This window comes from Salmo trutta, chromosome 1 (genome assembly GCF_901001165.1).
Source record: "Salmo trutta chromosome 1, fSalTru1.1, whole genome shotgun sequence".
NCBI classification, from domain to species: domain Eukaryota; kingdom Metazoa; phylum Chordata; class Actinopteri; order Salmoniformes; family Salmonidae; genus Salmo; species Salmo trutta.
The window spans coordinates 10,988,251-11,000,816 of record NC_042957.1 but is presented as its reverse complement, the minus strand read 5'-3'; the positions used below and the strand labels follow the sequence as shown (position 1 = coordinate 11,000,816).

The 12,566-nt window shown below is 44.0% G+C and overlaps 2 protein-coding genes across 5 annotated transcripts in view; one reads left to right on the top strand and one right to left on the bottom strand.

Moving 5' to 3' along the window:
- LOC115159523 (sodium/potassium/calcium exchanger 4) overlaps positions 1–1,262 on the top strand; it is a 54,772-nt gene extending 53,510 nt beyond the window's left edge. For all 4 annotated transcript variants that reach the window (XM_029709364.1, XM_029709451.1, XM_029709613.1 and 1 more), the window contains one exon: positions 1–1,262. This exon is cut by the window's left edge and continues 3,176 nt beyond it. The gene's annotated coding sequence lies outside the window, so the exon portion shown is untranslated.
- Positions 1,263–9,383: 8,121 nt separating this feature from the next.
- On the bottom strand, positions 9,384–11,821 carry LOC115159462 (transmembrane protein 121-like). Its single transcript, XM_029709233.1, has one exon. The coding sequence runs from the start codon at positions 11,572–11,574 to the stop codon at positions 10,609–10,611; it is 966 nt and encodes a 321-aa protein (XP_029565093.1). The 5' UTR covers positions 11,575–11,821; the 3' UTR covers positions 9,384–10,608.
- Positions 11,822–12,566: the final 745 nt, after the last annotated feature.

The window sequence follows — 12,566 nt, the reverse complement described above, 5'->3', positions numbered from 1 at the left end:
CCTGTGTGGTCATGTCCTTGGTCCAATCCCCAATGGACCCCTAGACCTTACGCCCTAGGTACTTGTGGAGAGCTGAGAGAGTTTGACAGCTGTCAGTAATAGCTCGACATTGCTCGGGAGTTTCACCATATTGCGCTAATACCAATCAAATCCTCTCGGATCTCCACTAGTGTATCGGGTCTAGGGATTGCTTTAAATTGGGCCCTCGGCGCCAGGTCCTGAGAGTGACAACGGGTGTATTCATTAGTTAGACCGCTGCAAAATGTTTTGAAACTGAAACTGTTTACTTTAAAAGGAAAATGTTTTGCAACGAAAACGAGAGTTTCTATTGGACAAATTCAGGTAGGTCCCCTCCCTGTTTGGTTCCTAGAGTAAACAGTTTCCGTTTAAAGAAATGTTTTGCAACGGTCTGCACCTAATGAATACCCCTCAGCACAGCAGGTCACACTGCTCTTACTGCTTGACTATCCTAACTCATCTAACACCCCCACACACCACCGTGTAATAATTCTCTGGGCAATCTGCCACACTACTTTATCACTTTTGAAAAAGAAGTAGAATTCAGATGCCGTAAATGTCATAGCTCTGCATCAAAAATACAGATTGTATGGAAACCATGTTGTACAAAATAAAAGCGCACATATCTACACACACCCTCCCCCGCCAAGGGCAAAAATGACCATAAACCTAATTTATAATCTAGTAGTGTGATTTAATTTGAAGTTTTCCTCAGTGTGTGTTAAAAGACTGTATTGCTCTGTTTACTAAACTATAGTTAAATCATCTCTTTATAGCACACCTAGTTGAAGAAAAGTTCATCGTCAAACTAACAGATTATAGAGGGTTACTGATTATTTTTTTTTGCACCTAGCAACAATTTGTTTGCACTATGAAAATGTTGCCCACATACATACATACATACATACATACATACATACATAAAATACATACATACACACACACACACGTCCTATGACTTCTCAACACCGGAGTGGAGCGGTATGTAATTCTATTGAATGAATGATACGACCTGATGCACTGTGAGCTCAATGTGATGTGGGAGTCATTTGTCAACCAATAAAAATGAGACATAAAACATCATGATAATATATTTAATGTAAAGTTAGTTAATATGAAACATTATCGAAAACATCTGTATAACTTATATGAATGTATTGTCTCGCTATACTGGACATATCCAACCGATGCATTTTACTGTAAAGCAATAACGTGAAAAAATTAAATGGCAAAAATAATTCCTGTACATTTGTCTCAGTCCTTGAATAGCAGATTTTTTATTAAGTCACTTATTAAATGTAGCAATTTAGTATGGATTTTGATAACTGTGCTTTGACTTGAATTTCTCAGCTATAGTGTGTGTCTACATACAGGCATTAATATGGAGTTGGTCCCCCCCTTTCCTGCTATAACAGCCTCTACTCATCTCATTTCCACTAGATGTTGGAACATTGCTGCGGGGACTTGCTTCCATTCAGCCACAAGAACATTAGTGAGGTCAGGCACTGATGTTGGGTGATTAGGCCTGGCTCGCAGTCTGCGTTCCAAAGGTGTTCGATGGGGTTGAAGTCAGGGCTCTGTGCAGGCCAGTCAAGTTCTTCCACACAGATCGACAAACCATTTCTGTATGGGCCTCGCTTTGCGCACGAGGGCATTGTCATGCTGAAACAGGAAAAGGCCTCCCCCAAACTGTTGCCACGAAGTTTGAAGCACAGAATTGTCTAGAATGCTGTAGCTTTAAGATTTCCCTTCACTGGAACTAAGGGAGCTAGCCCGAACCATGAAAAACAGCCACAGACCAGTATTCCTCCTCCAAACTTTACAATTGGCACTATGCATTTGGGCAGGTAGCGTTCTCCTGGCATACGCCAAACCCACATTTGAGATTTTAGGCTTGGCCTACCACTTCGTAGCTGAGCCGTTGTTGCTCCAAGACGTTTCCACTTCACAGTAACAGAAATTACAGTTGACCAGGGCAGCTCTAGCAGGGCAGACATTTGTAGAAACTAGTATTTGATCGCAGCATACTTAGTTTTCACTGAATACATATCAGCAGCCAGAAACTGTTTCAGATTTTTCATGTGAACTGCTACAGTACTTGGGTTCACCCAGCGACAAGGTTTACAGTCCTGTCCAGAAGGAAGCACTCGAGGCATAGTAATTTCAGACCTAGTGGTCTGCTGGTGTCTAGAAGGAAGCGCTCTAGGAATTTCTGTCCAGAAATGAAGCGTGAACATCATGTAAGAGCTGCCTGACCATCACCGCCTTCCATTTTCCCATAACTTAACTACTTCAATTGATTTACACTAACCTAATGGAAACTTCTTTAGTTTTGGCAGACTATTTGTTTCACTTAAAGGGATAGTTACCCTTTAAGCAGTCTGTCATTTTGTAATTCAGGTTAAGGAAACCAGTATATAATTTTGTAATATGGGTGGACTATGCCTTTAAGTGAAACTCTACTGCCAAAAGCATAGCTCCGTTTCCATCCCAACTGCCTTTCCATTTCAGTATTAACTTAGATTAGATTTAACAATTTCTCCAAGATGGGTGACCACCTGTTCCATCCACGCGCATCATGTCAGGGATCTGACTATCTGGATCTAGCAGCATGTATGGCCCCATGTAGCCAGTGATGTGTCTTCCTCTAATGAGACAGCCTCTTGGCTAGCATTTTACTGTTAACAAGCTTTTCTCACTCTCTCTTCTGTCCCCTCTTCTCTCTACCGTGATCTTGTGCTCTGAAGATCCTCTTCTTCTCAATGGCCCCTAACAAGCGTTCTGTTTGGACTGCTTTATCTCATGAATATCTCACTCTCTGCTCTCTCTCTCTCTCTCTCCCATCCAAATCCTGAGAGAATGGCCTAGACTGTTTAGAAGTTTGGCCTATATAGATCTAGCAATCCAACTGCTCTTCTGGAGAGAAATGTTTTTCCATGTAACGGCTGTCGTAGAGAGGGGACCAAAGCGCAGCGTGTTGATTGCTCATGATGTATATTTATTATAACTCAAAACACTAAAGGAAAAAAATAGAGAAAAACGAAACCGCACAGTTCTGTCAGGTACATAAGCTAAACAGAAGACAACTACCCACAAACACAGGTGGGGGAAAAAAAACCCTACTTAAGTATGATCTCCAATTAGAGACAACGAGGACCAGCTGCTTCTAATTGGAGATCATCCCAAAAAACAACATAGAAATAGAAAACTAGAACCTAAACATAGAAAAAACAATACACCCCCTGTCACGCCCTGACCTACTCTACCATAGAAAATAAGGATGTGACATTCCAGCCATCTCTGTGGTAGTATTTTGGGGACTTTTTGTGTTTGTTTGCTGTTATTTTTTACATGGTCCTGCTGTTTCTGCAAATTGCTCTGCTCAAAGTGATGGATGGTGGGCATACTGGGCTGCTGTTGCCTGTTGTAGTTTCTCTGAGGCACTCAAAGTACACTACGTACAAAACGTTAATGTCAACGTTACCTAATTCCTTGGTTTTACCTTGGGATGATGTCACCAAGATAAAGGGAAAGTGTCACACAACCTCCAGGTATCTGTTTAACAAAATGAAATATACATAAATATATTTAAGGGGAAAAAAATGGTTTTATTCTCAAAGCATATCGTTTGAATCTTTCCTCAATCCTGATGTTTCTTTTTTAAAGGACACCTTATGTTAGATATATTTATGGTTTTATAGAAATCTAAAGCTCAATACAGATTTGTCCAGAACAGATTGTAAATGCCAAGCCAAAAAAGGATTTTACAGAACAGACTTTTAACTATTATTTTCTGACGTTCAAATAAAGTGTTCCTCCAATATCTTACTGAGTATTCTGAAAAGTACTTTTTCTGGCTAGTGTTTTGCCAGTAACTGAAAAGTCACTGGTTCGAATCCCTGAGCTGACTAGGTGAGAAATGTTGGTGAGCCCTTGAGCAAGGCACTTAACCCTAATTGCTCTTTTAAGTCGCTCTGAATAAGAGTGTCTGCTAAATAACTCAAATGGAAATGTCCCTCGACTACCTCGAAAAACTCCTAAGTGTCTCTGGGTCTGAATTTGCCTGATGACTCGTACTGAATTTAATTCTCCTGCTTTATCTATTGATACATACATAGTCAGACTGTCATCCTAGAAATCCTTTCTGCTGACGTCAAAGTGAGAAGCTTTGTACAAAACAAGTCATTAGCGAATGGATTGTCTCTAACCAATCGAGAGTATCAAAGCCAATGACTATTTCCGAAACGCCGCTTTACCCACGTGTTCTGGCTCTGGCCACACCCAAAGGTTTCTGTGACCAATCAGAATGGCTTGAATGTGTTCACGTTCGAGATGCAGGCGATCAAATTCAGGTCGTGTTCCCCTGCTCAGAGGTTTCTGACGCATGACAGATCTCACAATGCCTGAATATGTATTTTACGTATCAGCTAACAACATACTGTATGTTATAGCAATCTTGTGCCTGACTGCACAGTTGATGACGTGGCAGCAACCATTGGTTGATGCAATGCAACATCTGAGCAACCTTTGGTTGATGCAATGCAGCGTCAGGGGAACCCGAACCCCAGACTCATCGTGGAGAAGAAATGTTAGCGTGGGCGTGGCGTTTGGCCGGAGTGATGTGTCTGGGTAGCCAGACAAGGTCTGAATACTGTTTCATTCAATGTGTCTTCTAAAACTGTCTGTGAACCTTGCATTTAGATTACATTAAAAAGCAATTGCAAAACATTTGAGGTCAGTGATTGTCACCCATTCTGAAAAGCAGATTTATTAAAGATAGATTTCCAGAGACACGCACCATCATATTAATTCTTATTTGTGTTTATGACATTCCTATTTTAGCATTTAGATACGACATGCAGGGAGAAATGACCATGTCACTGAATTAATAGACTTTCAGAGACTGCAGTGTGACTCTCCAGGGTCGTTTATATTAGGGCATGGAACAGAAAACGTTTTATTAAGTTTTGCAACAAAAAACATGTTCCATGGTTCATTGTGATGTGCATAGTCTCCACCCCGGTCACTCCCTAGCGGTTTTGACTAGATGGAATACAATGTATGTCAAAATTTACTTTTTGTAGCAGGTTAGGAGAACTTAAGTAGCAGGTCAGGTTAAGGTTAAGGAAAGGGTTAGGGCTTGCTAAAATGCAAACATTTTAAACTTTTAATGTCAATTTCACAAAAACTGGCATATTTATAGTGTCATTGTCTCTATGGACTATTTCCTTCCTGGATTATTACACAGACTAAATGAGTTAATCACTCTGTCCTTTAAAGGACGGAGACGTTATTGCTCAACGTTAAAGGACGGAGACGTTATTGCTCAACGTTAAAGGACGGAGACGTTATTGCTCAACGTTAAAGGACGGAGACGTTATTGCTCAACGTTAAAGGACGGAGACGTTATTGCTCAACGTTAAAGGACGGAGGCGTTATTGCTCAACGTTAAAGGACGGAGACGTTATTTTGCATTTCCATCTGTGTTTCAGAGAGTACGCCTTTGGAGTTGATTTGAGTTGAGTTAGGAGGATTTTGATTTGATACTGCATGACATCTGATTCATTTGTGATTATATATATATATGTTTAATATGACATTTGTTCCCTCCCATGTTTTTGTAATGGGTTTAGTCCTGACTGACCATTATAAACAAATCAGCTTTTCTTGTTGCTAGTCCTTGTAGTCCCTCCGTTTCAGTCCATTTTCTTCCATTTGGTGACTAATGAACACAACCCATATCTAGACAGTTATTTGGTCAGGAAAGCTTCACAATGAGCTGTAGAGGTGAGGGTTCGATGAGTCTCACTGCTATAGGACCACAGCACTCCACCAAGTCAATGGGTATGGAGTTGGGAAACAAGTAGAAAGAAACTCATCTTAAACCACGAACCCCTGCGGTTAGGTGGGATGTCTGGGTAGGATGCTGGTAGCACGCTTCGGGTTTGTTTGGTTTAATAGGGCCAGACACCTCAGTCATGAGTAATGACCAAGCACACAGACGCATAAGTGTTGGCCAGGGTCCAAGACATACATTTGCTGCTGAAATATAGATTAATGAATTGTGTGCTCAGACCATTGTGTCTTTGACTCTCTTAAAGAGAGAGACAGAAATGGTAAGGCAAAAACTGAATTTGGGAGAGAGAGGCCTAAATGGATGGCATAGGTCTCAATGGATATTTTGGCACTGTCATGATATGATCCATAATTTAGACAAAGTGTTTTACTGCTTTAGAGAGAGACCTATTAACACTGTTTTATTAGTTTCATATTGTAATGGAGAGACCTATTACTGGGTTGTGTCTAGTGCTGAGAATCCAATGGGCCGTCCCTAGTCAACTACTGATCACAGTGCAGCCAATGTGTAGGCCTACAACAGTCCCAACGCTCTGTCTAACCTTTAATAATCCTTGTGTGAATCTCTGCTTTCACACCATCCAAAATAGTTTTGCAAATACAAAAGATACACCTACATTTTAACACAGATTCCCACTGAGGCGTTTTGTGTTGCACATTTACCTGAACTAGGCTACGACACTTCCTGAGCTACAAAGTTGTTACACCACAAAAAACCTCTGTAGAAATCTGTGGTAAAACGGTGCACAGTAAGTGTATCTTTTGTATTTGTAAAGTAATTTTGGGATAATAACTAAGTCGTGTTCAAGCCCTACGGGCCCTGGTCAAATGTAGTGCACGATAACGGGAATAGGGTGCCATTTGGGATGATCATCTCTCTCTCTCGTTGTTGACGAGGCCTCTAGTGGTGAAGTTGTGAATGACATGTACCCAACAAAGGCAGCGCTCCAGTACCTGTATGTCCATATAGATGGGAGTCTTGCTCACATTGTGAAGTGGTATTGTGCTCAGGGCAGCTAGCATGGCTAGCTAAGTGATTAAAGGGTTTGGAGCGTAGTAGAGTAGAGGATGTTCACATTGGGAAGTGGTATTGTGCTCAGGGCAGCTAGCATGGCTAGCTAAGTGATTAAAGGGTTTGGAGCGTAGTAGAGTAGAGGATGTTGGGAAGTGGTATTGTGCTCAGGGTAGAGCAGAGGATGGAGGAGCCGGATGGAGATCAGAGAAGCCGTCAAGTCAGCAGGTTGGTCAACACCCACAACACCTGCACTTGCTCACTCTCCTGAGGCGCCTCTCTCACCTCGATGCATGCCGTCCTGAATTAATGTTGTCGAAATTGAATATTTCACAAAAGTTAGAGATGCTAAATAAATCACAGGTAGGTGGAGAGAGGAAAGCGCTTTCACGACCCTATTACATATGGAGGGAGCACAATTAACTTCCTGATGCACAAGCTCTGGTTGATTTATGAATGTGTCTGGTGCTACGAAGGGGTCTCGCTAAGGTGAGCTCCTGCTGAGGCGGCTACAGGTAATTTATTCCTTTTCCCAAGTTTGCCATTTACTTTCTCTCTCCTTTATCCACTGGGCTGGCAAGATTTATTCAAACAAAAGTGTTCATCTAACACTGTGTGGTGTCTTATCGGGACAGCTGGGTCGTGAGATAGAGACCTACTGAGAGCAAGGCTTAGATGTAACAAACCCATATTTATGCCATCTAGTAAGGCCAGTGATCTTGACAATGGTAGTCTGGCATGTTTCCTCTCTAATCCTAAAGCTAAAGTCTACATTTGAAAGGCCACTGCTAAAAAGAGAATTGGCATTCTTCCATTTGCTGTCATCTGGTGCGCTCCCTCCTCTCTTCTCTCTCATATCTCTATCTCTCTCATCTCTCTCTCTCCCTCTGCTCATGTTTCTCTCTCTCTCTCTCTCTCTCTCTCTCTCTCTCTCTCTCTCTCTCTCTCTCTCTACCTCTCTAATATCTCTCTATCTCATATCTCTCTCTCTCGCTCATATCTCTATCTCTCTCTCATCTCTCTCTCTCCCTCTTCTCATCTCTCTCTCTCTCTCTCTCTCTCTACCTCTCTAATATCTCTCTATCTCATCTCTCTCTCGCTCATATCTCTCTCTTCTCATCTCTCTCTTGCTCCCTCTTCTCTTCTCATCTCTCTCTTCCTTTCTCTCTCCCTTTTCTCTTCTAATTTTTCTCTCTTCTCATCTCTCTCTCTTCTCATCTCTCTCTCCATCTTCTCAGCTTTCTCACATTCTCTCTTCTCATCTCTGTATTTCTCTGTCTGTGTGTTTTATTATGGTAGGTTAAAGGGTACTGTCACTTTCAGACCAGTCAGTTGATGTTGATGGGACCACTGATGATTCTCCAGTGTGTTTCAGAGTGCTGGTATCTGTGGTTGATTTTTGCATGGGTCATTCTGGGTACACAATGGTACATTGTTCACGTGGCTGAACTTTTCTTCTCTCTCCATAATGCCAGAGTTGGCCAATGAAACAATGTTTCCATGGCAACAGCAAATAGCCCACCAACCACCATGGAAGAGTTCAGATAAGAGAAAATAAAAAAGGTATCTTTGGAAAAAGTGAATTCAAGTGAGTTGGTCTGCAAAAAAATTGAAATCCATTTTCTTTAGAAAAAGAGAAATGAGAGTGAAGCCATTTTGTTGTAGACAGAAGTACAACCTGCTCAGAATGGATAAATATTCTGTCAACTTTTGAACTTGGGTTTTTTTAAAGTTCCATTCCTCTTCCATATAATGCTGAGTCCTACAACCAGACATGTCTCTGTCATGTAGCCTCCCAATCAGAGATTGTGGAGGTAAGAGTAAGACAAAGCTTTCACATTCTTTGAATACTTTTATTAAAACATACACATTTAATGAATAATGTACATGTAGTAATAACGATGATGATGATAATAATATTAATAATACTTTAATACTCACTTCATCAATTAAGTAGAAATAGTTTGCAGTTTTCAGGTTGGATTGTACATTTATATTTTAACGTTTGTCAATGAGGCTGTCTGCACTCTGCATTCTTTGACTTCAAGGCGAAGGAGGAAAGTACAGCTTTCTTTTACACCCACTGTTTACTACTATTATTATTATTATGGATCCTGCTACCAGTCACTTTCTCCTAAACCCCACCTACATGTATATATCTACCTCAAATACTTCAGTATCCTGCACATTGTAAATTTGGTATTGGCACTGACCCTGTGTGTGTGTGTGTATGTATGTATGTATGTATGTATGTGTATATATATATATATATATATATAATTATTATTATAATTTGTAAAAAATGTGTTATTAGTTATAATATTTTGATATTGATTACAGCAATGCTGGGTAAATTTGCAAGTGAAGCATTTCATTGTACTTGTGCATGTGACAAGACTTGAACTTGAAATACAGTTTCACACAAGCACCCTTCTGCCCCCTCACACACACACACACACACACACACACACACACACACACACACACACACACACACACACACACACACACACGCAGAATCACACACACGGTTGGCTGCCTCAAGTAGAGTGTATAGTGCTGAGCTCTGGTGCTTTTAGCATACATTTGGTCGTAAAGTGTCACACTGCCCGGGGCAGCAGAACATTTGGTCGTAAAGTGTCACACTGCCCGGGGCAGCAGAACATTTGGTCGTAAAGTGTCACACTGACCGAGGCAGCAGACCATTTGGTCGTAAAGTGTCACACTGACCGAGGCAGCAGACCATTTGGTCGTAAAGTGTCACACTGACCGAGGCAGCAGACCATTTGGTCGTAAAGTGTCACACTGACCGAGGCAGCAGACCATTTGGTCGTAAAGCGTCACATTGACCGAGGCAGCAGACCAAGTTGGTCGTAAAGTGTCACACTGACCGAGGCAGCAGACCATTTGGTCGTAAAGCGTCACATTGACCGAGGCAGCAGACCAAGTTGGTCGTAAAGTGTCACACTGACCGAGGCAGCAGACCATTTGGTCGTAAAGCTTCACACTGACCGAGGCAGCAGACCAGTTGTTCGTAAAGCTTCACACTGACCGAGGCAGCAGACCAGTTGTTCGTAAAGCTTCACACTGACCGAGGCAGCAGACTCCAGTTCGCTCCTTTCTCAGCAGAATTAAAGCAGAGGCTGAATTTCACTCTTCTAATGCCACCCTTCTTATTGCTCCTTTCTCTCCTCTCTTTCTCCACTTCAACTTAGTGCTTCTGTAGGGCGAGTGGTATACCTCCTTTATAAGGACTACAAAGAAAAAAGCCTACGCAATGGACAGTCGAAAGGGGTTTTAGAAAATCACAGATATTCAGAGAGGAACAAATTGTAAAATTTACTGTTACACAACATACATTACTCAGCTGCAGAATAAAATTGTTAATTTAAAACAAATAAAACCACATCAGTTCGCTCCTGTCAGAATCAAGAAGGTGAATCTTTATCCTTCTCCAATAGACAGACAGGCACACAGAGGCTGAAAATATCTCTCTAGTTGTTAAATCCTCTGTTGTTCAAGTGGGCTTGATAGGCAGAAGAATACCATCCGTCATGAAACCCACATCTCTCTTAATACCAAACTCTCAGAGACTGGATAGACAGAACGAGTTACACCAGAAGTTCTGTTGTAGTTAGTCGCTGTAGTTAGTCACTGTAGTTAGTCACTGACGGCAGCGGTGGAGATGCTCCGCTGGTGTCCAGACAGTCCAGTGCTGGCGGTCATGTTTCCATGTGTCGTGCTGGCGAGGGTTCGTGGGGCAGGATGGTGGAGTTGGCCAAAGGCTGCGAGTGCGACGTGTGGGGTGTATGTCCGTGGCCCACAGAGTTCTGCTGCAGCTCCAACGCCATGGCGTTCTGCGGTTGAGGGAACTCCTTCACTTGACGCCGGTACTCCAGGAAGGTGGACGCCTTCGTGGCGATTGCCACCACGTTCTTGCCGACGAAGATGGTGGAGACTCTACTGTCCTGGAACAGCACCATGTTGACCCCGCGGATCAGGATAGTGACCACGTTGATGGTGATCAGGCTGAGGACAGGGTAGAGCATCATCTTCTGGAGCGACACGTGTTCCCCTTGCGTGGAGATTTCGCTGAGGGAGACGCAGGGCAGGGTGAGGAGGAGAACGTAGCAGTAGAAGAACATCAGCCCCTCGGCCCAGATGGGCAGGCCGGTCCGCTGAGGCTCCCACAGGTTGGCCTGGATGTCCAGAAGATCCAGAAGATCTAGAGCCACCCAGAAGATCCTCCCCCGCATGTCCTCCTTCTTCCTGAAGGTCCTCACGTACTCCATGCTGTCCAGAGCCACTAGAACCAAGTAAAGCCCTGGGACGCACACAGACAGTAACAGAGTCAAGGCTTTCCGGGCCACCGTCTCCAGGGACTTCCTATCGGCCTTGCAGTTCTGGAAGATGAAGTAGAGCTTGATCTCCAGTACAAAGATGTAGAGGAACCAGAGAATCATTGCATAGCCGCGGCGGGCTGTGCGCACCTCGGCGCCCACCCACACGGCCACGTAACGCAGCACAATGAGGAAGCAGATGTCCCCGACCAGCACAATGATGCACACGCCAATCTTCCTGGGCCCCTGGTTCTGCTCCACCAGGTAAGCGTCCATGAAGGCCATGCTGGTCATGATGACGATGGTGGTCAGGCACACGTGGCGTTTGTCCGGGGGCGGCAACACCATGGTGAGGAGCTGACCGCCCGCTGGCTCTCACCTCCAGTCCACGGCTTCCGAGTTTAGAAAAAGAACTGGTTCAGAAAAAGTGACATGGCCGTGTCGAAAATGTAAATGTCAAAGGGGGATAACGGTTATCCCTGGGGGATGCCAGTGAGTCATACTCAGTCCTTTGAGAGTCAGTCCAGTTAGTCAGTTCTGGGAAAGTTAGTCCAGTGAGAGTCCGTCCAGGGAGAGTCCGTCCAGGGAGAGTCCGTCCAGGGAGAGTCCGTCCAGGGAGAGTCCGTCCAGGGAGAGTCAGTCCAGGGAGAGTCAGTCCAGGGAGAGTCTGTCCAGGGAGAGTCTGTCCAGGGAGAGTCTGTCCAGGGAGAGTCTGTCCAGGGAGAGTCTGTCCAGTGATTTAAAAACAGTGAAGTTAGGGGGGATCAGTCTTTGCACGGCTGCTGTCAGGAGATTTTTCTCAAGCCATGCGAATTCAGGAACATCATCTCATCACTCAGTGCAGTTCCATTGATCCACCTCTGCTAGTAAAGCAGGCGCCTCTTAGGCTGACGATCCATGACTCATAGTGGGATGTTAATCTACACACTCAGGGGAGTGGAGGATACACAGAGGGGTGTATAGGACACACTGGTGCAATGGGAGGTTGTATGGGGCAGAGAAAAGCAGCGAGTGTGGCTCAGTCCCTCAGTGAGTGTGGCTCAGTCCCTCAGTGAGTGTGGCTCAGTCCCTCAGTGAGTGTGGCTCAGTCCCTCAGTGAGTGTGGCTCAGTCCCTCAGTGAGTGTGGCTCAGTCCCTCAGTGAGTGTGGCTCAGTCCCTCAGTGAGTGTGGCTCAGTCCCTCAGTGAGTGTGGCTCAGTCCCTCAGTGAGTGTGGCTCAGTCCCTCAGTGTGTGTGGCTCAGTCCCTCAGTGTGTGTGGCTCAGTCCCTCAGTGTGTGTGGCTCAGTCCCTCAGTGTGTGTGGCTCAGTCCCTCAGCGAGTGTGGCTCAGTCCCTCAGCG

Coding starts and splice junctions, on each gene's coding strand:
- LOC115159462 (XM_029709233.1), bottom strand. CDS start 11,574: ATGGTGTTGCCGCCCCCGGACAAACGCCACGTGTGCCTGACCACCATC.